Below are 22,605 nucleotides of genomic sequence, written 5' to 3' on the forward strand. Positions count from 1 at the left end.
GACACCCAGATAGGATGTGGATGCCCTGGGTGGGCCAGGGCCACCCCAGCACAATGGGGACACCCAGATAGGATGCAGACACCCTGGACGGGCCAGGGCCACCCCAGCACGATGGGGACACCCAGATAGGATGCAGACACCCTGGACGGGCCAGGGACACCCCAGCACGACGAGGCCACCCAGATAGGATGCAGACACCCTGGACGGGCCAGGGCCACGCCAGCACGACGGGGCCACCCAGCCATGATGCGGCCACCCTGGACGGGCCGGGGCCACGGCAGGCAGGACGGGAAGAGGGCGGCAGAGGCCGGGGGGCCCCCCCGGGGCGGGCCGCGGGGCGGTGCGAGCGCCCTGCCCGGCCCCGCGGTGTCGCCTTGCAGCCGGGCTCCTCCTCCGCCCGCCGCCCCGCGCATTCCCGACCCTCCCGGGCGGCGGCGGCGGCGGAGCCGGAGCGCGGAGCGCGGAGCCGGAGCGCAGCGGAGCCGCCGGCGCGGCGCGGCCCCCCGACGGCAGCGGCGCCGGCCGGGCCCCACCATGCCGCAGCTGGAGGCGGCGGCGGGCGACGACCTGGGCGCCCCGGACGAGCTCATCGCTTTCCAGGACGAGGGCGAGGAGCAGGACAAGGGCGCCGGGCGCGGCTCGGCCCACGGCGACCTGGACGAGCTCAAGTCGTCGCTGGTCAGCGAGACCGAGAACCGCTCCGGCGCCGGCTCCGGCTCCGACTCCGAGGTGAGGCCGGCGGGAGGCGGCGGCGGAGCGGCCCGGCCGCCCCGGGCCCGGCCCTCACCGCCCCTCGGCGCTTCTCCCCCCCCCGCAGGCGGAGCGACCCCCCCCGCAGCCCCGCGAAAGTTTCCCGAAGCCCCGCGATTACCTCGCCGAAGGTACCGGCCCCCCCCGCCGACCCCAGCCGCCGCTTGGGAACTTCTTTGTTTCCGCCCCCCGCCCCCCTCCCCGCGCTGCGGCCCCGGCACCCCCCCGCCGCCAGCGACCGGCTCGGGACCCCCCCCTCCCCCAACAGAGCGGCCCGGGACCCCCCCGACAGGCCGGCCCGGGACCCCCCACGAGGGACCGGCCCGGGATCCCCCCGAGGGACCGGCCCGGGACCCCCCCGAGGGACCGGCCCGGGACCCCCCCCGAGGGACCGGCCTTGGACCCCCCCCCCGAGGGACCGGCCCGGGACCCTCCCCAAAGGACCGGCCTGGGAGCCCCCCCGATGGAGCGGCCCGGGATCCCCCCCGAGGGACCGGCCCTGGACCCCCCACCCGATGGAGTGGCCCAGGACCCTCCCCAAAGGACCGGCCTGGGAGGCCCCCCGATGGAGCGGCCCGGGACCCCTCTGCCATTGGGGACTGGCCCTGGACCCCCCCGCCACCAGTGACCCTAGCGACCCCCGCCCCCCCCCCCGAGGGATCGGCCCAGAACCCCCCCCCGCCACTAGCAACTGGCCTGGGACCCTCCCCCCCAGCCGGGACCTCCCTCAAGGGAACACCCCCCCCCCCGAGGGAGCAGCTTGGACCCTCCCCCCTAACCGGGACCCCCCTCGAGGTCCCCCCCCCAAAAGGAGTAGCCTTAGGACCCCTCCTCCCAGCCAGCCCCGCCCCCCCAAGGGAGCAGCCCTGGAACCCACCCACCAGCCGGGACCCTCTTCGAGGGACCCCCCCCAAGGGAGCGGCCCTAGGACCCCTCCTCCCAGCCAGCCCCGCCCCCCCAAGCCCCGGGCTCACCCCCCCCAACCGGGTCCCACCCTCCCCCAGGGACCAGACTGGGACCACCCCCCAACTGGGTCCCCCCAGAGTGAGGGGCCCCCCCAAGGGACCAGTCCCGGAGCCCCCTCTTCAATCTGGACCCCCCCAGGGAATGGCCCTGGGACACCCCGCAGCTGGGACCCCCCCCATTGAGGGACCAACTGGGACCCCCCCCAAGGGACCAACCCTGAGACCCCCCCCCGGCCAGCACCCTCCCTTCTAGGGACTGGCCCGGGACCCCCCGAAGGCTCCAGCCCTGGGACCACCCCCTAGGCAGGACCCCCCCCTTCAAGGACCCAACCCAGGACCCTCCCCCCTGCATCCAGACCCCCTCCCAAAGGGATGGGCACCCCCCCACACACCCAGGACCCCCCCCATCCCCGCTGACCCCCTCCCTTGTCTCCCCAGTGGTGCGACGGCAGCACGATGGGGGCTTTTTCAAGGGCCCCCCCTACCCCGGCTACCCCTTCCTGATGCTCCCCGAGCTGGGCAGCCCCTACCTCTCCAACGGCGCCCTGTCGCCCGGCGGCGCCCGCACCGTAAGTGTCCCCCCCCCCCCCCACCCGCGCCCGGCGGGGGTCCCGCGATGCTAGCGAACGCCCCCCGGCGTGGCGGCGGGAGGATATTTTGGCATGCGAGAAGCAGCCCGGCCAGGCCCCGAGTTTCCCTCCGCGCATACTTTTCCCGTCATTCGGGAACGGGTTACGCTTGCTTAACGCCCCCCCCCCCCCCAAAAAAAAAAAAAAGGCTTTTGGTCCCTTTTGGGTTGCTTTTCCCCCCGCTCCGTCTTGCAGGGAGCGCGTTTTCCCGCGCCGCCGCCGCCACTTTCTCGCGCTTTGCCGGAGCCCCGTTTCGACGCCGGCCGGCGCGTCCGCCCCCCCCGACAAAAAAACCCCACAAAAAAGCTCGATGCGGCCGTCTGGATCCGTCCGAATCCGGCGTGTGCCGGGCGGGAGGGGGGTGGCGGGATGAGCCCCCGAAACCTGAGCTGGTGGGGGGGGGGGGTCCTTGCGTCGCCTTTCTCATTGAAAGAGGCTCCCTTGGACTTCCGAAAGCTCTTAATGGGCTGACATTGTCCGTCCCTCCTCCGGCCTCGGGAAACCCGATTAAGCAAATGGAGCGAGCCCGGAGCCGGGGTGCAATTTGCCCCCCCCCCCCCATTAGGTCCAAAACATCCGTTTTACATCCAAGACGTCCAAAGCGCCGCCTCGCACGTTCCCGAAACGGAAACCTCTTCTACGCGCGAGCTTTAGCCCCGCTGGTTCCCCTTCTCCGCCGTTCCCGATTGCATCCCGCCGACTTTTCCCTCTTGGCGCAGCTCGGTTGGGGGTTTAGCCCGGCTCCGGGAGGCGGGGGCGAGGTTCGCATCCCGGTGCCTTCGGGATTCGCCTACCCGGGATGCGGCAGCCCTGGCAGGATGAGCTGCTGCGACGCGGTTTGATTTTTTTCCCGGCCGCGTTTAGTGCTCCGCAGCGGAGTTGTGTCCGTGACACCTGACGCCTTGCCGGGGATTTAATAGCTCCGTTATCCTTCGGAAAAAAAGGACGGCGAACGTTGCCCCCGCGCCGTTTGCGACGAAACCGCCGTCCGCTCGGATGCTGCTTCCCGGCGGCGCCGCGCGGAGATTTGTTTTGGCCTTTATTATTTTGTCGAGCGACCCGCTTGGACGGGGCGTAAATCACAGCTCGCCCGCTCCGCGGCGCGTTTTCGGCGGGGGCCGTTATATGAAATTATATAAAAACCGCACGTGTTTGGCTGGCGGCCGGGCTGTTGGCGCAAGGTTATATTCCCAATTTGTCGCTCGCCGTGTTACTCCGTTTCGGAGATGATGCGCGACTGGCCTGAGGCCCAAAATAACCAGCGCGAGGGGAGGAATCCGTAGAAAAAACGGCCGAGAAGGATTATTTAATGAGTCCCAGAAAGAGGAGCGGAGCCGAGCTCGGGCGAAACAGGATGACGCGGGGCGCTACGGGCTCCTCGAGCTGACGCCCAGCCCAGGGCAGCCGGCGGAGCCACTCGGAGGGGCTGGATCCCAAAAGAGGGACAGGAGAGTGGCGCAGCCACACGTGTCACGAGAGGCTCCAAGCTCTGCCGGCGCTGCCCCGGCTGCCAGGATGGGGCCGAGAGGAGGCGCTCGGCTGCATCATCCGGAAAAATCCCTCGGCTGTGCGCTTTGTTGTTGTTTTTTTTTTTTTTTAAAAACCCTTTTTTTCCTCATTTCACTCCTGGTTATGGAAACGGCGGACGCCCGGACCTCCTCGCCGCGTGGGAAAAGGCGATTTTTTGGCGCCGTTTGCCGGCGCCCTCCATCCCAAAACGGTTGGGTTTGCTGCTGAAAACGCCGCCCGATTTTCCTCGGTTGGGGCCCAAACTTGCCCGCGCCGGGTGCCCGCCGCCGGCTCCGCCGCCCCTCAAGTTTTTTCCCCCCCGCTGAGGTTTAACCAAACCGCTCAGGCAAGCGCGGGTGGAAACGACTGCGTTTGTTTTTTATCCTCCTACCGGAAAGATGGGAAACTTCCCGGCCGGCTCCGCGTCCTCTCCCTGCTGCTTCCCGGGCAAAACGGAAGAGCTGGAAGAAAGCGAGGAAGTGCGGGGGGGGGGGGGGAATCGATTTTTTTTTCTTTAAAACGGAGATTCGAGCAGACGGAGGCGAGCGGCCGGATCGCAGCGGGCCGGCGCCGGCAAACAGAGGTTTTCGCCCGTGGGGCCGCGCTGCGCTTCTGCCGCGCTCCCGCTCCAAAGCGGAGTCGCGCCCAAAAGCCCAAATTCCTACTTGGTGCAAGCTGAGATTGTGCAGAGATTTCTTCCCGCCGCCCCCAAAAAAACCAGCCGAGGAGGAGAGAACTGGCTGACGGCGATTCTTCTTTTTTTTCCCCCCGCTTTTCACCCCCGTTTAGCCGGGGATAAGGGCAGCGGGCCGGCTAAGAGACGCGCGCGGCGGCCAAACGGCCTTTCCGAAGCGGCGTCCGAGCCGGTTCAGCCCCGGGACCGCGCGCCTCGAGGCGAACCTCGAGCAGCCAGCGCGGCCCGGGGAGGAGACGCAAATTCGGCGGCAGCACCGAAACGACTCGCCCCGCGCGAGCCCGGCGCCGTGCCGAAACCGGTGAGCCCAAAACCCGAAATCGCGGCGGATTCCCCCCCCCCCGCCGCCCCGAGATGAGCTCGCGATAACCAGCGCGAGCGGCTATACAGAGGCGTATCTGTCTGCGAGAGAAAATAGAGCCCCTCAAACGCGCCGGGCCGCGGCTGCCAAGAAAAATTATTAAAAATACGGCTCTTGGCAAGAACGGGATTTCTCCCAAACGGCGGGCGGGCCCTGCCGGCGGGAAGGCGCTGCTCTCGGCGGGGGCTTGGCGAGCGCCGCGCCGTCGGCCGGGCGTTTTCGGGGGGCTGCGGCTCGCGGCGGAGCCGGGCCGGCGGGGCGTCGAACGCCTCCGTTTCGTAGCGGCTTCCCAACCTCAAAAGCCGCCGGGCGTTTCGGTCCAAGGCTCCGTTTCCGCTTGTGGTTTGGAGGGGCTGAAAGTCCCCCCCCCCCCCCCCCCCCGCCGGAAAGCGATTTCTGCCCCTCTCCGGGTTTTCCGACGGCGTCCGGCCGCGGCGTTGGGGTCGGGCTCGTCTCCGCCGCCCCCGACGGTCCGGCGGTCGGACGCGGTGCCGTCCGGCAGCTCGCCCTCTCCCGGGCTCTCAGCAGCGTTTTGGGGGTGTTTTCAGCACCTGGAAAAAAATCTTAAGGAACGGGTTTTCTGTGCTTGCGGAGTCTTTTTTTTTTTTTTTTTCTGCTTCTCCATCTCGCCGCAGCTGTCGGGCTCTTCGCCTTCCCTCCCGGCAGCTGGGTCCTTTCGCTCCGCTGAGCCCGGGCGGCGAGACGGGACGCATCCCGGCCGGGAACGGCCGGCGGTCCGAACCCCTCGGCGGGCCTCGCCGGCCCCCCTTGCTCGCCACGTGCCTCGGTTTCCCCTAGCGAAGGTGCCCCCAGCACCCAGCAAAGCCGCGGGAAAAAAGGGCTCTCCGTTTCCCGCGGGGCGCTGGCTGCGGGAACGGCCGGGGGAGCGCCAGCCCGGGGCGCGCGGGGCTCACCCTGGGGTGCTCGGGGCTCACCCCGGGGTGCTCAGGGCTCATGCCAGGGTGCTCAGGGCTCACCCCGGGGAGCGCAGGGTTCCCCCTAGGGTGCTCAGGGCTCATCCTGGGGTGCTCGGGGCTCACGCTGGGGTGCTCAGGGCTCACCCTGGGGTGCTCAGGGCTCACGCTGGGGTGCTCGGGGCTCACGCCGGGGTGCTCGGGGCTCACGCCGGGGAGCGCAGTGCTCCCCCCAGGGTGCTCAGGGCTCACCCCGGGGTGCTCGGGGCTCACGCCGGGGTGCTCGGGGCTCACGCCGGGGAGCGCAGTGCTCCCCCCAGGGTGCTCAGGGCTCACCCCGGGGTGCTCGGGGCTCACCCCGGGGTGCTCGGGGCTCACGCCGGGGAGCGCAGTGCTCCCCCCAGAGTGCTCGGGGCTCCCCCCAGGGTGCTCGGGGCTCACGCTGGGGAGCGCAGGGCTCCCCCCAGGGTGCTCGGGGCTCCCCCCAGGGTGCTCGGGGCTCACCCCGGGGCCCTTCGGCCGCCCCGCGGCCCCCCGGCGCATTGTGCACCGAGCCGCCCAGGGCCCCGCGGGGCCCGTACGCCGCCGCCTCCGAGGTGCTCCTCGCTGTTGAGCCTTGGCGCACAATGGCCCCTTTATGTCTGCTCCTTAATTATGCTATTCGGCTAATTACCCCACTTTTTTTTTTTTTTTTTTTGGGCTAAATGAGACCTACAGGAGGTTTCCACTCCCGTCCCCCCACCCCCTGCCTCCTCCCGGCTTCCCCTCCGCCCCCCTCCCACCCTTTTCCAACACGATTCACAAATTAAAGCAATGAAGTAAGTGCTCCAGGCGACTCTCATAAGACCTGGTTTTGTTAAGGCGACTTAACGCGCATTCATCATCTTTCTGGTATTCTGCGCAGCTGCTTTTCATTAGCGTCTCTTCCTCGCAGTCGCGGGCGGCAGCGGGCGCGGAGGAGCCGCGAAGCGGCGCCCGGCGCATCCCCGGCCGGAGGAAGAGGAGGGCCGGAGGCTTTCGCGGGGCATCCCGCCCGGCGAAGCAGGCTGGCGGGGGGCGGGCGAGCCGGAGGAAGGCACCGCAGGGAGGAAGAGGAGGAGGAAGGTGCTGCCCTTGGCTCCTTTTCGGCAGCGTGCTCGGGAGGCGATGGGGGTCCCCCCCCCCCCAACCCGCCACCTCCGGCACCTTGCAAAAACCTTCCTCCGGCCTCGCAAATCCCCGCTCGAGCCCTGCAAATCCTGCCGCCGCCGGGGGACGGGACCGTTCCCGGCTGCGTCGCCAGGTCCGGACCCGTCCGAAAAAATTTCGGCAAGCGCCGGGCGATACGGGAGGCGACGGGCTGATTATTTTTTTTTACTTTCCGCCGGGGCAGGGGAGCCCTTTGCACGGCTCGGCGCGGACGCTGACAGCGGCATGAATGGAGCCATTCAGCGTGATGGACGGGAGCTGAAAGCTGCAGACAAAAGCCCCCGGGGCAGCGGGCAAAACTTGTTGCCGCGAGGATTTTTATTCCGGGAGGGGGATATCGCAGCCCGATCCGCGGCGCTCTGCCGGCTCGCGGGAACGCCGCTTGCGCCAACCCCGACGCCCCTTTTCAGCCCTTTTTCCGGCCCAACCGGCTGGGGCGATGGGGGGGGGGGGGGAAGATGGCCTGCAAAGAAATGCCAAACAGGCAGAAAAACCACCGGTTGAGCCCCAAAAATGCAGGTTTTTCCTTTTTTTTTAATTTTTTTTTGGCTTTCGCTTCGGAGCGGCGAGGCGCTTTCCCGCGGGTGTTTTCGGGCCGCCGGCCGGGCTCTCCTCCCCGCGCGCCGCGGGGCGACGTCCCACATCTGGATGCCATTTATTTGGCCGGGAAGCGGGTTGGAGCGGAGCCGGCGGCGGTGGAGGGGGGAGGAAAAAACCGGTTGGGGGGGGAAAACGCGATGATTTATGGGTTGTTCCTTTGGCTGTAAATCCCGGCTGTAATTGGGACTCCTCCGTCCCTAATTGTCTGCAGAAAAGTGAAACGCGGCGGCTCCCGCTGCGCATTTGCGGGGGGGTTTTTGGGGGAGAAAGGACTTTTTTGCAGCATTGATGCAATGCGGCGAGGCCGTATAGGAGCCCGAAACCCGGAGCGAAAAGGCGAGAGAGCCCATTGGGCTTATTTCTACCCCGTGGGCCGCTGGCGCTCCGGGAAGCGTTTCCAAAACCTGCCCAAGGCGGGTTTTGGGTTTTTTTTTTTTTTTCAGTATTTCCTCCACGCGCTGAACTTTATAACCAAAGGAGCCACAAAACCGCGACGTCCCAGCCCGGCTCCGCGCAGGAAAACCACGCGGCTTTCAAAGAAACCCTTCCCCCCCCCCCCCCCGGAAATAAAAGCATCGCCGAATCGGGAGGCGCCGGAGCCCTTTCCCGCGAGCGTTTCTCGCCCTTTCTCCCAAACGGAGGGTCGGCCGCCGGCGGTTCGGGATGCGGCGGCGAGGCGGCTGCGCCGGGGGGGGCCTGCGGGGTTGTTGGTTTTTTTTTTTTCTTTGGTTTTTGCCCTTTCTTTCCGTTTTGGGGCTGCTAGAAGGGGAGGGCGAGCTGTCAGTCATGCCGCAGCTGTGTAAACAGGCTGGGGAGGGGGGCGAGGAGGGGGCCGCGCCGGGGGCTGGCTCGGGCTTGCCGAAACGCGGCGGTCATAATCCCCAGGAATCCGGCAAAAGGGGCGACGGACGGAGCCGCCGGCCCGGCGTTTTCCCGACTGCGGAAGGCGTTTGGCCGGAAAAACCCGCACGTGGCTCGGGGCTGGCGTTCGGCTGCCGGATGCCCCGCGTTTCTCCCCAAACGAGAGGGCGGCTGCCTGCGGCGTTGGAGCCTTTGGAGCGGGGCGTTTCGAGCCCGACGGAGGGCGTCCCCGCGGCTCCGGGCCGTCGTGCCGGGACGGGACACGTCACGCTGGGACGCGCCACGCCGGGATGCGTAACGCCAAGACATAGAAGGCCGGGATGTGCAACATGGGGATGTGCAGCACGGGGACATGTGCCACCAGGACATGCAACATAGGGACACGCGATGCTGGGACGTGTAACACTGGGACATGCGACGCTGGGACGTGCAGCACTGGGACATGCAACGCTGGGACGTGCAGCATTGGGACATGCAACATGGGGACATGCGACACTGGGACGTGCAGCACTGGGATCTGCAACGCCAGGATATGTGGCAGTGGGACATGCAACATGGGAACATGTGACACTGGGACGCGCAGCACTGGGACCTGCAACGCCAGGATATGTGGCAGTGGGACATGCAACATGGGGACATGTGACACTGGGACGTGCAGCACTGGGACCTGCAACGCCAGGATATGTGGCAGTGGGACATGCAACGTGGGGACATGCGACACTGGGACGTGCAGCACTGGGACCTGCAACGCCAGGATATGTGGCAGTGGGACATGCAATATGGGGACATGTGACACTGGGACGTGCAGCACTGGGACATGCAACATGGGGACATGCGACGCTGGGACGTGCAGCACTGGGACCTGCAACGCCAGGATATGTGGCAGTGGGACATGCAACATGGGGACATGTGACACTGGGACGTGCAGCACTGGGACATGCAACATGGGGACATGCGACGCTGGGACGTGCAGCACTGGGACCTGCAACGCCAGGATATGTGTCAGTGGGACATGCAATATGGGGACATGCGACGCTGGGACGTGCAGCACTGGGACATGCAACGCCAGGATATGTGGCAGTGGGACATGCAACATGGGGACATGTGACACTGGGACGTGCAGCATTGGGACATGCAACGCCAGGATATGTGGCAGTGGGACATTCAACACAGGGACATGCAATGCTGGGACACACAACAGCAGGACATGCAACGCCGGGACGTACAGCACTGGGACATGCAACATGGGGACATGTGACACCAGGACACGCGATGCTGGGACATGCAACACGGGGACATTGGGCACTGGGACATGCAACACCGGGACATGCAATATCAGGACGTGCAGCATCGGGTCATGCAATGCCAGGACATGCAACACTGGGACATGCAACATGGGGACATGTGACACCAGGACACGCGATGCTGGGACATGCAACACGGGGACCTGTGACACCAGGACATGCAACACCCGGACACACAACGCCAGGACATGCAACACCAGGATGTGCAACGCCAGGACGTGCAACACTGGGACATGCAACATGGAGACATGTGACACCAGGACATGCCACACCGGGACGCGCCACGCCAGGACATGCAACGCTGGGACACGCAACACGGGGACATGGGGCACTGGGACGTGCAATACTAGGACACGTAACACCAGGACGTGCAATATCAGGACATGTAACGCTGGGCCACGCGTGGCTGGGACGCACAACGCCAGGCTACGGGACAGCGAGACGCGCGGTGCCAGGACGTGTGACGTTGGGACGTGCCGCGCCAGCACGCGTGACGCCCGCCAGGACTTTTCGCGCTTCCCCTCTGGGGGCCGAGCTCCCGGCCGGGCTCGAGCCCAGCGGGCAGCAGCGCAAACCCCCTCGTTAAAGGCACTAATTGGGCATTAGGGGATGCCGGCGGCGTCCGCGTCTCCTCCTCTCTCCCGCAAGCGAAATGCTGCCCGTGGCGGCTGCACGGCACACCGGATCGTCCGGCCCTGGGGACCGATCGCGGCCCTGGGAACCGATCCCATCCCTGGGAACCGATCGCAGCCCTGGGAACCGATCCCATCCCTGGGAACCGATCCCGGCCTTGGGGACCGATCGCGGCCCTGGGAACCGATCGCGGCCTCGGGGACCGATCGCGGCCCTGGGAATCGATCGCGGCCTCGGGGACCGATCGCGGCCCTGGGAACCGATCCCGGCCCTGGGAACCGATCGCGGCCCTGGGAACCGATCGCGGCCTCGGGGACCGATCCTGGCCCTGGGAACCGATCCCGGCCCTGGGAACCGATCGCAGCCTTGGGAACCGATCCCGGCCCTGGGAACCGATCGCGGCCTTGGGGACCGATCCCGGCCCTGGGAACCGATCGCGGCCTTGGGGACCGATCGCGGCCCTGGGAACCGATCGCGGCCCTGGGAACCGATCGCAGCCCTGGGAACCGATCGCAGCCCTGGGAACCGATCGCGGCCTCGGGGACCGATCCCGGCCCTGGGAACCAATCCCAGCCTCGGGGACCGATCCCGGCCCTGGGAACCGATCGCAGCCCTGGGAACCGATCCCGGCCCTGGGAACCGATCGCGGCCCTGGGAATCGATCGCGGCCTCGGGGACCGATCGCGGCCCTGGGAACCGATCCCGGCCTTGGGGACCGATCCCGGCCCTGGGAACCGATCGCGGCCTCGGGGACCGATCCCGGCCTCGGGGACCGATCGCGGCCTTGGGAACCGATCCCGGCCCTGGGAACCGATCGCGGCCTCGGGGACCGATCCCAGCCTCGGGGACCGATCGCGGCCTTGGGGACCGATCCCGGCCCTGGGAACCGATCGCGGCCTCGGGGACCGATCCCAGCCTCGGGGACCGATCGCGGCCTTGGGGACCGATCGCAGCCCTGGGAACCGATCGCGGCCCTGGGAACCGATCGCGGCCCTGGGAACCGATCCTGGCCCTGGGAACCGATCGCGGCCTTGGGAACCGATCCCGGCCTCGGGGACTGATCCTGGCCCTGGGAACTGATCCTGATCACTATGGACCGATCGTGGCCCTGGGCACCGATCCCGGGAGGGTTCTTTGGTTCCTTGCAGTCCCGGGGGCTGCGGCAGGGACGGGGTTAACTCCGCCGCTTTTAATTGGGGGGGGGGGGGAGGCTGGTAACGAGGAACCAGAACTCGCCCTAATCTCTCTGGAATGTGACCGAATTTCAACGATTTTCCTCCCTTTTTGTTTTGTTTTGTTTTTAATAGCTGCAAGCTGCCGTTCCCGCGCCGGGTGCCGCAGCGGGAGCCGGCGCCCGAGGCCGCGACCTGGGTGGGGGGGATGCGCTTTTCCCCCGGTACCGCCAAACCGGATCTCCCCGCTTTGTGTATTTGGAAAGGGTTCCCTGCCCTCGCCCCTGCCCGGCCTCCCGAAACTGCTCCGAGATGGGAAGCAGCCTTTTATAGCCGGCCCTTCCCCAGCCGCCGTCCCCCAGCGGCTTCTCCGCTTACAGAACGGACCGAGAGCTGCTTTTGTGATGGGGGCACGGCGCCGGGTGCGGCGCGCTGGCCTGGACATGGGGACGCCAAGGGCACAGCGCTGGGTGCATCGTCCCGGCACGGCCGCGGGGACGCCAGGGGCACGGCGCCGGGTGCATTGTCTCAGCATGGCCGCGGGGATGCTGAGGGCACGGTGCCGAGTGCATTGTGGTGGCCTGGCCGCGGGGACGCCGGGGGCACGGCCTGGGGGTGCATCGCGGTGGCACGGCCACGGGGACGCTGAGGGCATGGTGCTGGGTGCATTGTGGCGGCACAGCCATGGGGATGCTGAAGGCAAGGTGTCAGGTGCATCGTCCCGACACAGTCTTGGGGACGCTGGGGGCACGGCGCTGGGTGCATTGTGGTGGCCTGGCCATGGGGACGCCAAGGGCATGGTGCTGGGTGCATCATCCTGGCACGGCCGTGGGGACACTGGGGGCACAGTGCCGGGTGCATCGCGGTGGCACGGCCACGGGGATGCCGAGGACATGATGCTGGGTGCATCGCGGTGGCACAGCCGTGGGGACGCCGGGGGCACAGCGCCGGGTGCATTGCAGTGACACGGCTGCAGGGACCCTGGGGGCACGGTGCTGTGTGCGTCATAGCAGCACGGCCGCGGGGACACCAGGGGCACGGCGCCGGGTGCATCGCAGTGGCATGGCCGCAGGGACGCCGGGGACACGGTGCTGGGTGCGTCGTGATGGCACGGCTGCGGGGACGCCGGGGGCATGGCGCTGGGTGCATTGTGGCAGCATGGCCGTGGGGACGCCAAGGGCACGGCGCCGGGTGCATCGCAGTGGCATGGCCGCAGGGACGCCGGGGGCACGGCGCTGGGTGCATCGTGGTGGCACGGCCACGAGGATGCCGAGGACATGGTGCTGGGTGCATCGTGGTGGCACGGCTGCGGGGACCCGGGGGCACGGCGCGGGGTGCGTTGCGGAGGCACGGCTGCGGGGACGCCGGGGGCATGGCGCTGGGTGCATCGTCCCGGCACGGCTGCGGGGATGCCGGGGGCACGGCGCCGGGTGCATTGTGGCGCCACGGCCGTGGGGATGCCGGGGGCACGGCGCCGGGTGCATTGTGGCGCCACGGCCGTGGGGATGCCGGGGGCACGGCGCCGGGTGCATTGTGGCAGCACGGCCGTGGGGATGCCGGGGGCACGGCGCTGGGTGCATTGTGGCGCCACGGCCGTGGGGACACTGGAGGCACGGTGCCGGGTGCATTGTGGCGGCACGGCCGCGGGCACGCCGGGGGCACGGCGCTGGGTGCGTCACGGCAGCACAGCCGCAGGGACGCCGGGGGCATGGTGCTGGGTGCATTGTGGTGGCCTGGCTGTGGGGACGCCGGGGGCACGGTGCCGGGTGCATTGTCCTGGCACAGCCATGGGGATGCTGAAGGCAAGGTGTCGGGTGCATCGTCCCGACACAGTCTTGGGGACGCCAAGGGCATGGCGCCGGGTGCATCGTGGTGGCACGGCCACGAGGATGCCGAGGACACGGCACCGGGTGCGTCGTCCGGGCACGGCCGCGGGGACGCCGGGGGCATGGCGCCAGATGCATTGCGGTGGCACAGTGCCGGGCACGCCAGGGGCACGGCGCTGGGTGTATCTTCCCGGCACGGCCGTGGGGACACTGGGGGCACAGTGCCGGGTGCATCGCAGTAGCACGGCCACAGGGACGCCGAGGGCACGGCGCCGGGTGCGTTGCGGTGGCACGGCCGTGGGGACGCCAGGGGCACGGCGCCGGGTGCGTCATGGTGGCACGGCCGTGGGGACGCCGAGAGCACGGCACCGGATGCATTGCAGCAGTATGGCAATGGGGACACCAGGGGCACGGCGCCAGGTGCATCGCGGCGGCACAGCCGCGGGGATGCCGGGGGCACGGCGCCGGGTGCATTGTCCTGGCACAGCCCGGAGGATGCAGGGGGCACGGTGCCGGGTGCGTCACGGCGGCACTGTGCTGGATGCATTGCAGTGATATGGCAATGGGGACGCCGGGGGCATGGTGCTGGGTGCATCGTGGTGGCCTGGCCATGGGGACGCCAAAGGCACGATGCTGGGTGCGTTGTCCTGGCACGGCCGTGGGGATGCGGGGAGCATGGTGCAGGGTGCATCATGATGGCACGGTGACAGGGACACCAGGGGCACGGCGCCGGGTGCATTGTGGCAGCATGGCCACGGGGACGCCAGGGGGCACGGCGCCGGGTGCATCGTCCCGGCACGGCCGCGGGGACGCCGGGGGCACGGCGCCGGGTGCATCGTCCCGGCACGGCCGCGGGGACGCCGGGGGCACGGCGCCGGGTGCATCGTCCCGGCACGGCCGCGGGGGACGCCGGGGGCACGGCGCCGGGTGCATCGTGCCGGCACAGCCGCCGCGGAGCATCGCTAGCCCCATCTGTCTCCCCTTTGCAAGCGGCGGCGCGGTTTTGGCGGCGAGCGGAGCCGGGCCGGCGCTCGGCGGCTGGAAGCAGCCGGGAGTTGTACGGCAGCCAGCCCCCGGGACTTCCCCCCGCTTTGATCGCCGCGATTCGGAGGGCGCATCAAAGCGAGCGCTGCAGGAAGCGGCTGCCGCCGGGCTCGGCGGCGCGGGGTGCGCGGCAGGTCACGGCGCCCGCCCGGCGCTCCCGGGCCGCCCGCGTCCCCGGCGCGCCCTGCCTCCTCCTCCTCCTCCTCCTCCGCGGCCGGCCTTTCTCGGAGCGGCCGCGGGCGAGATTTGCAGGCGGCCGCCCAGCGTTTTTCCCCCGCGCCGTTTTGGGGCACGGGACGGTGCTTTGTCCCATTGACGTTAGGACTCGCGCGGCGGCCGGTGGGTGGGAGGGAGCTGAGGGCAGAGAGCGCGGTCCCCGCGGGGCTGGCGCGTCCCCTGGGAGCCGAGCGCCTTGGCGGCAGGGGTGCCGCAGACTTTGGGGGATGCAGGGGGGATGCTGGAGACGCGATGCCGGAGGGGACGCCGGAAGGGATGCTGGTGGCCGTGGGGAGATGCAGGAGGGGATGCTGGAGGTGCGGGGATGCAAGAGGGGATGCTGAAGACATGGGAGATGCAGAAGATGTTGCAGGAGGGGATGCTGGAGATGCAGGGGCGATACAGGAGGGGTTATATGGGGATGCTGGAGACGCGATGCTGGAGGGGACGCTGGAGGCAGGCAGACGGGGGGGGAGGCGGGAGATGTGAGGGAGCAGGAGGGGGTCTGGGGGGCTGCTGGAGACGTGAGGATGATTCACGGGGGATGTAGGAGGTGGGAATGCCTTAGGGGGTGCTGGAGACGCAGGAGGGGATACAGGAGGGGGTGCTGGAGATGGGGGGGATACACGACGGGGTGCTGGAGATGGGGGGGGTCCCAGAGGGGCTGCTGGAGACGTGGAGGTGCTGCTGAAGGGGATGCTGGAGACATCGCAGGGTGCAGGGGGGCGGCAGGAGACTTGGGGGGGATGCAAAGGGGTTGCAGGAGGAGATGCTGGAGACATAGGAGATGCAGGAGATGTAGGAGGCGGGAGGGATGCTGGGGACACGGGGGGCTGCTGGGGACCTGGGGATGCGCGGGAGGAGATGCTGGGGATGCAGGGGGGGGGTGTCGGGGTGCGGGGGGGGGGGATGCAGGAGACGTGATGCCGGAGGGGAGGCCTCTCTCCAGACGCCGAAGAGTTAACGTTGCCCGCAGCGCCTCGGCTCCCGGGGCCGGGGGGGGGGGGGGGGGGGGGGCTTCCCTTCCAGCTGCTTCGGGTCAGGGCGCTGCGCGCGGCCGGGAAATTCCTGCGCGCAGCTGCGGCCCCGGCCAGGCCGCGTTGCCCGGCGCTGGCATCTCGCGGGACGCGCCTCCCTCCAGCCGTCTGCCGGGAAATGCCTTCATCCCCCCCCCCCCGGCCCCGCCACCCGCCAACCCGCCGCCTCTCCCGCTTCGCCGCCGCCGGCCCCAGCACAAGGCACCTTTCTTTCGGGTCCCCGTGCAGGGCCGAGCCGGAGCGGAGGAAATAAGTCGCGCTAACGCAGCGGGATTCAGCTGAGAAGCCGGCGGGGATATTTGGGCCGGCGAAACGGCGGCTCGGCGGCCGGTCGAACCCAACCGGGGGGAAAATAACCCCCTCCCCCCCCCCAAGAAAACTTCCCCCCCCCCCCCCCCACCGCGTTGCTACCTGGGGCTCTTTGCTCCCATCCCAGCGCTTCGGGTGCATCCCGGCGACGTGCCGGCGGGAAGGGCTTTCGAAGCGGGTTTTGGGGATAAAACATGCCGAAAGCGGGCTGGGAAAGCATCCTCGGCTGCCCGAGCCGCGGCGGGTGGCCGGAAAGCCGGCGCGGCCGATGCAAATCCACCTTTTCCTTGGAGAAAAAGGTCTCGAAAACTCACCCGGATGGGAAATCCCCCGGCGAGACGGCAGGCGATGGGGGCTTTGGGGTTTTTTGAGGGTTGGGCGAAGGGAGCCGAGCGCCTGCGGGTGCGCTTTCACGCCGCTCTCCCGCAGTACCTGCAGATGAAGTGGCCGCTGCTGGACGTGCCCGCCGGCGCCGCGCTCAAGGACAGCCGGTCGCCCTCGCCGGCGCGCTTGGTAAGAGCCTCGCGCCGGCAACCCCGCGGCCGCCCGGGCTCACGAGACGCCGGAGGAGGCGCCGCCGGGGCCGAGCCGAGCGGGAAGCGAGGGTTTTTTTTTTTTTTTTGGGGGGGGGGGTGTTTTCGCCCTCCCACGCCGGCTCTCTCGCCCGCAGGCCAACAAGGTGCCGGTGGTGCAGCACGCTCATCCCATGCACCCGCTGACGCCGCTCATCACCTACAGCAACGACCGCTTCTCGCCCGGCTCGCCGCCCGCGCACCTCTCGCCCGACATCGACCCCAAGACGGGTGAGCGGCCGCGGCCACCGGCGGGGCGAACCGGTTGCAAAAAGACAAGCCGGGCCGGGGAACGGCGACGCGAGGGAAGAGGAGACCGGCCGGCGGCGGCTCGCCGGCGCTCCTGCTTTCCGCCGCGCCGCCCGTTTCTCGCGCCGCCGCCGCCGGTTTTCCCGCGCTCCCGCTCGGGGCCGCCGGCTTTGAGGCCCCTTTCGCTCGCCTTCCTCCCGCAGGTATCCCGCGGCCGCCTCACCCCCCCGAGCTGCCCCCTTACTACCCGCTGTCGCCGGGAGCCGTGGGCCAGATCCCGCACCCGCTCGGCTGGCTCGTGCCGCAGTAAGCAAGCAAGCAAGCACCCACCCGAAGCGGCTCGAAACCCCCCCCCCCCGCCAGGGGAGGGATATATATACACATCTATCTATCTATATATGTATATATTTTTCCCCCCCGTCCCCGATAACCGCTAAAGCAGCGGCGTTTGCAGGCAAGGCCAGCCCGTGTACTCCATCCCTCCCGGCGGCTTTCGGCACCCCTACCCTGCCCTCGCCATGAACGCCTCCATGTCCAGGTGGGTGTCCGAAAAACGCCGGCGGACGGACCCGGCGGCCCGACCGGAGCCCGTGGCGGGTGGTTTTTTGGGGGGAAAAAAGGGAGTTTTTAGGGCGCTGACGGGGGCGCCGCCTCCGCTTGCAGCTTGATGTCGAGCCGCTTCTCGCCCCACGTGGTGCCGCCGCCGAGCCACGGGCTTCACCCGCCGGGCATCCCGCATCCCACCATCGTCTCGCCCGTCGTGAAGCAGGAGCCGGCTCAGCCCGGCGCCAGCCCCGGCGCCAGCGCGTGAGTCGGCGGCGGATGGCGGTGGCCGGGGGGGGGTCCCCGCGTCCCCGCCGGCGGGCACGAGCCGCCCGTCCTGACCCGCTGCGCCGGCTCCTTGCAGGAAATCCCCGGCGGCGGGGAAGAAGGAGGAGGAGAAGAAGCCCCACATCAAGAAGCCGCTCAACGCCTTCATGCTCTACATGAAGGAGATGAGGGCCAAGGTGGTGGCCGAGTGCACGCTGAAGGAGAGCGCCGCCATCAACCAGATCCTGGGCCGGCGGGTACGGGCAGCCCCTTGCTCCCCCTTGGGCGGTCGGAAATTGGTCCCCGGCCGCCTTTCACGCCGCCTCTCGCCCTGGCTCGGGCCCTGCTCGCGGGGCACCGCTGGCCCCCGAGGTGCCGGCAAGCTGCAGGGACCCGGCGGTGACATCCGGGCGCCGGGGCCGGCCGGGAGCCCAGTGGCCCCGGGTGAGCAGGGCTGCTGCGGCCGCAGGGTTTGCCACGTGGTCACAGGGTTTAGGACACAGCCGGGGGTTCGTAGCTTGGCCGCGGGGTTTGCAACGCGGCTGCAGGGTTTGCAGCGCGGCCAGGGAGTTGCAACACGGCCGTAGGCTTTGCGGCAAGGCCACGGGCTTTGCGGCGTGCCCAAAGGATTTGCGGCATGGCCACGGGATTTGCAATTTGGCCGCCGGGTTTACGGCACGGCCGGGGCTTTGCAGCGTGGCTGCGGGGTTGCAACGCAGCCTTGAGGTTTGCAACGTGGCCATAGGGTTTGCGGCACGGCCGGGGCTTTGCGGTGCGGCCGTGGGGTTTGCCGCGTGGCCGGGAGTTTGCAACGCGGCCGCGGGGTTTGCAACGCGGCCGCGGGGTTTGCATCGTGGCCGCGGGGTTTGCAACGCGCCCGCGGGGTTTGCAACGTGGCCGCGGGGTTTGCATCGTGGCCGCGGGGTTTGCAACGCGCCCGCGGGGTTTGCGGCACGGCCCCCCCCCACCTTTTCTCGCCCCTGCAGTGGCACTCGCTGTCGCGGGAGGAGCAGGCCAAGTACTACGAGCTGGCGCGCAAGGAGCGGCAGCTGCACTCGCAGCTCTACCCGACCTGGTCCGCCCGCGACAACTACGTAAGTGGGGGCCGCCGGGGGTGCCCGGCCCCCTGCCCGGCCCCGCCGCCGCCGCGGCCGGCCCGCAGCAGCGAGCTCCCCCCCCTCCTCCGCGGCCTTTTCTTTCGCAGGGCAAGAAGAAGAAGCGGAAGCGCGAGAAGCTGGCGCAGCAGCAAAGCCACGAGGCCGAGGGTGAGTGCCGGCGGCGGCGCGGCTCGACGCCGGCCGCCGGCCTCGCCGCTTAAACCCGGCCTCTCCGCAGGTTCGCCGGCCTCCAGGAGCAAGAAGCCGTGCGGGCAGTACGCGCCGGCCGAGAAGCCCTGCGCCAGCCCGGCCTCGTCCCACGGCAGCATGCTGGATTCGCCGGCCACGCCGTCGGCGGCCTTGGCTTCGCCGGCCGCCCCGGCGGCCACCCACTCCGAACAGGCTCAGCCGCTCTCGCTCACCACCAAAGCGGAGGCGAGGGCCGCTCAGCTCGCCGGCCACGCGGCCGCTTTCCTGGCGGCCAAAGCTTCGGTCGGCCTCGGCGGTCCGGCCTCGCTCCTCTGCAGACCTTCCCCTCCGTCCCCTCCGGCCGCGCTGCAAACGCAGCCCCTTTCCTTGGTCACCAAACCGGCCGACTGAAGGAGCCGCTCGGTTCGGACCGGGGCGGGGGGGGAGCCCCCCCCTTTTCCGCCGCGATGGAGATTCGAACGCCGCCAAACGCCGTTATTGGTCAATATTTGACCCGCTCTGAACTCTTTTCGTAAGCAGACTCTGGAGGAAGGCGAGCTCTGCGCCGAGCCGCGGCCAGCAGTCCTAAAGACCGTTTTTATTAAAAAAAAAAAAAAATTAGGAAAAAAAAAGAAATCAGAAAAAAAAAAAAAAAGTGGTGGGGTGGGGGGGATAAATCATCTCCTTCCCCGTCTCCGCCAACTGCCGCGGAGCCGGCTCCGTCCCGGAGGCGAAAGGGAAACGTCGAGTCCGGCTTCGGCGGCGGTGCCTCCGCGCGCTGCCGGCGCTGGAGGGGAGCCGGATCCTGCGCCGCCAGGGCGGGCAGGATCCGGGGCCGAGCCCCGGGCGGGATGGGTGGTTGGATTTTTTCCCCCCTCCCCTTTCCTTGAATCCCTGTTATTTTTCACAAAAGGAAATAAAACTACAGCTGCCATTTGCCGCGTGAGCGTGGTCATATGCCGGTCCCCAGCGGCTCCCCGCCGGCGCTCGGGCTGCCGGGTCCGGCTCGCCCCGGCCCCAGGCGCAGGGCGCTTTCGGCGTGCGCCGTCGCGAGCCCTTCGGCGCGGTCGAGAGGTAGAGGCAGCGGGAGGCGAAAACTGGTTGATAACGGCTTTCTTTAGGGCTGAGCCGGCGGATGAGCGGCGCGGACGGCCCCGGCAGCTGCGGGCTACCGCTGCGCCCGCCGCTCCCGAAAGCGGCAACGAAGCGGCAGGGCGGGATGCCAGCGGTCCCGGCGCAGGAACAACCGCGTGAATGTTCACCCTGTCTTAAGTTCGCCGTCATTTCAGCACCTGAGCTCACCCAGATTGTTGCGTCTCCCTCGATTTTTAGCGGGGCGGGCGGGTTGGGACCAAAAACGCTCTCGAAGCGGTCCTGTCCAAAGTCGCAATTTTGTTTTCTGCTGCAAACGCAATTCCGAACTGCATCCGCCCAGAAGACGATACCTGCATTTAAGGAGTGCTGTTTAATATTGCAGCTGGGCAAAGCTAGCCACGGTACGGCCGGGCAACGCACGGGACGCGGCCGCTTTCCGTGAGCGCAAAAGCCAATCCGGGGACAAACGCCGACTCCTTTAACCAGGCGACAGCTCCGGATGACTTCTGCAAGCGGCAACGGTGCCTCCAACGGGAACACAGCTTCTCTCATCCAGCCCAGCCTCGTTTGCCAGACCGGAAGCGACAGCTTAAATTCGCAGCCGACTTCAGCTCGGAGCGTCCCACCTCCGTTCGCCAGCAGACCCTACGACGGCCTCGAAATCGGGGCGAGGAACGGCTGGATTGCGTGCAGCCGCGCTCTCCCCAACGCCAGGAGCAGGCTGCAGACAAGCGACGTCTCGAATTAGATTTCATGGGAAATTAAAGGCATGAAGAGACCTGTCACAAGAATTAAAGCCTGAACCGGAGCCAGACAGCTTCAAACAGATGTTGGACTTCAGCAGAATATTTCTTTGTTTTCCTCGGCATTTTCCCATACAGAAAAGGAACATCTGTTGCGACGTTTTCGCCGGGCTCCTAAGCTGAGATAGGCTTGGATTATCCCTTGCTGGAAGAGAAGCAACTGGCCACCACGGCCCAGAAGAGCCCTGCCGGCTTCGCTCCTCTTGGGGGCGAGGGCAAGACCTGGTGCACGTTGGGTTTGCTCTGGCCTCCAGCGAATGGGGTGGTTTTTGACTATATTCTTAACATAACCGGGCTGACTGTGGTATCGCCACGTCCTTCACGCTCGCAGCAGGGTGGCGAAACGGAAATGTTTCGTTCCAACTGGTTTTCGATCGAAAATCGATTTCTTCGCGGTGTTTTTTTCTCCCCCCACCACCTCTCCTGGAGGTGCTTCAATAAGAGGACAGTTCTGGGGGTTTGTCTTTGTTGCTGAAGAGCCAAATATTCGGCGTGTTCCAGTTTGGGCGTCGAGGAGTTGCAGCGAAGGGGTGAGACAGCCCCTCTCCTCTTTTTCCCTTGAGCTCTAGACTCCATTTCCCACCATGCGCTAAATCATCCGCAGTCTCAGGAGCCCAAATCAAAGCAGGCAGCCGAGGAGATCGGTGCCGGGCGTCCCGGCGAGCGCTCGAGCCGTATTTGCCGGTTAGGAGAACTCACTTGTCAACCTGCTAACAAAAAAAAAAAAAAGCAAATTTGCAGCTGAAAAATTCCCCTTTGTTTGGCTCGCTCCCTGGGGAAAACAAGACCTCTGCCACTGTCCCGCCTCGTTGTCCTGCTCTCGTCGGCTTTGACTCCCTAGGGCTCATCCGGCAAGGGGGAACCGGTGAGAGAGAGGGCAAAGTCGTGTCCGCCAAAGGCTCGGCAGCGGAAGGAGAGGCGAGCGCGGCGCTAAGGCACGGAGCAGCTCGTGCTGCGTTTGCCGCCGTCTCCAAGATCCACGAAAAATCCCGACAAGAGAGGCAGGAGGAGCAGGGTGGCCCGGCCGGGCGGGAGGGCCAGGAGCCGAAATTCAGAACGGGCAACCGCGGCCGTGGGAAACCCACGTTCCTCTCCGTTTCCGCTCCATCCCGGAGTTAAAGGAAGGTCCAGAAGCGCCCGATCTCGCCCGGCTGGGGACGCTCCAGGTAAGCGATCAGTGCGGTTTGCCCGGAGCCGCGTTTGGGGACGGGCAGGGAGCCGGGCCGCGTGGCCGCCCGCCCGGCAGCCGGGGCAGGTCGCGCCTCGGAGGCGGCCGTCGCCTACAGAAACGCGCGCCCGGGGCAGCTGGCCAACGCCTCGTCGAGAGCAAAGCGAGACGCCAAGGGGCCGGCGAGCCGCGAGTAGCGCCCGGGAGCCAACCCGGCGTTCATCGCCGCTTTTTTTGGCGACCGGGTTTGCTTGCGGCGCCTCCGTGCGCTCGCCTCGTTGCAGCCGCCTTGATCCACCGGCATCCCCCGCCCCGCGCCGCTCCGGCTAGTCGTTAATTGAAACGCCTAATGAGGTCCCGCCGCGGAGCTAATTAGGGGCCGCGCCACGAAGCCGGCGAACGCCACGACGGCTTTCCGCGGCCCGGGGGCCGAGCAGGCCGCGCTCCGCGGGCTCCTGCCCCCCCCCCGCAAGCCGGCCCGGGCGGCGCTGAACGCGTTTTAATTAGCGCCATTAGATCCCTCCCGTTTCTCCTTCCGATGCTTCGCCCCGGCCTCGTCCTCGGCGCTTGGGGCGCCCCGCTCCCTGCTAGGCCTCGCCCCGCCCCCCGG

At 67.9% G+C, this 22,605-nt stretch overlaps 1 protein-coding gene and 1 long non-coding RNA gene across 4 annotated transcripts; one reads left to right on the plus strand and one right to left on the minus strand.

The window, feature by feature from the left end:
- The first annotated feature begins 451 nt into the window (after positions 1-451).
- On the plus strand, positions 452-19,863 carry TCF7L1 (transcription factor 7 like 1). 3 transcript variants are annotated; one of them, XM_068920970.1, is made up of 12 exons: positions 452-729; positions 818-881; positions 2,154-2,284; positions 16,442-16,525; positions 16,683-16,815; positions 17,037-17,139; positions 17,276-17,371; positions 17,497-17,640; positions 17,741-17,900; positions 18,630-18,737; positions 18,848-18,908; positions 18,979-19,863. In XM_068920970.1, exons 1-12 carry the CDS (start codon positions 535-537, stop codon positions 19,338-19,340), a joined length of 1,641 nt encoding a protein of 546 aa, XP_068777071.1. In that variant the 5' UTR covers positions 452-534; the 3' UTR covers positions 19,341-19,863. The 3 variants fall into 3 exon arrangements, with proteins under 3 accessions (XP_068777071.1, XP_068777070.1, XP_068777072.1); XM_068920969.1 differs by having other exon boundaries at positions 521-729; positions 17,273-17,371; positions 18,979-19,532; XM_068920971.1 differs by having other exon boundaries at positions 528-729; positions 17,288-17,371; positions 18,979-19,532.
- Positions 19,474-22,591, minus strand: LOC138062499 (uncharacterized). Its single transcript, XR_011136502.1, has 2 exons — positions 21,616-22,591; positions 19,474-21,534 (listed from the first exon to the last, which is right to left on the minus strand). It is a non-coding gene; the product is annotated as an uncharacterized lncRNA (long non-coding RNA).
- Between the last annotated feature and the right edge of the window lie 14 nt (positions 22,592-22,605).

The sequence above is a fragment of the Struthio camelus genome, chromosome 27, assembly GCF_040807025.1.
Source record: "Struthio camelus isolate bStrCam1 chromosome 27, bStrCam1.hap1, whole genome shotgun sequence".
Taxonomy (NCBI): Eukaryota; Metazoa; Chordata; class Aves; order Struthioniformes; family Struthionidae; genus Struthio; species Struthio camelus.

Bases quoted from the DNA above. Each gene is read 5' to 3' on its own strand.
- TCF7L1 (XM_068920969.1), top strand. From the start codon at position 535: ATGCCGCAGCTGGAGGCGGCGGCGGGCGACGACCTGGGCGCCCCGGAC. The intron at 730-817 runs GTGAGGCCGGCG...CCCCCCCCGCAG, and splicing joins GCTCCGGCTCCGACTCCGAG to GCGGAGCGACCCCCCCCGCA. The intron at 18,738-18,847 runs GTAAGTGGGGGC...TTTCTTTCGCAG, and splicing joins GGTCCGCCCGCGACAACTAC to GGCAAGAAGAAGAAGCGGAA.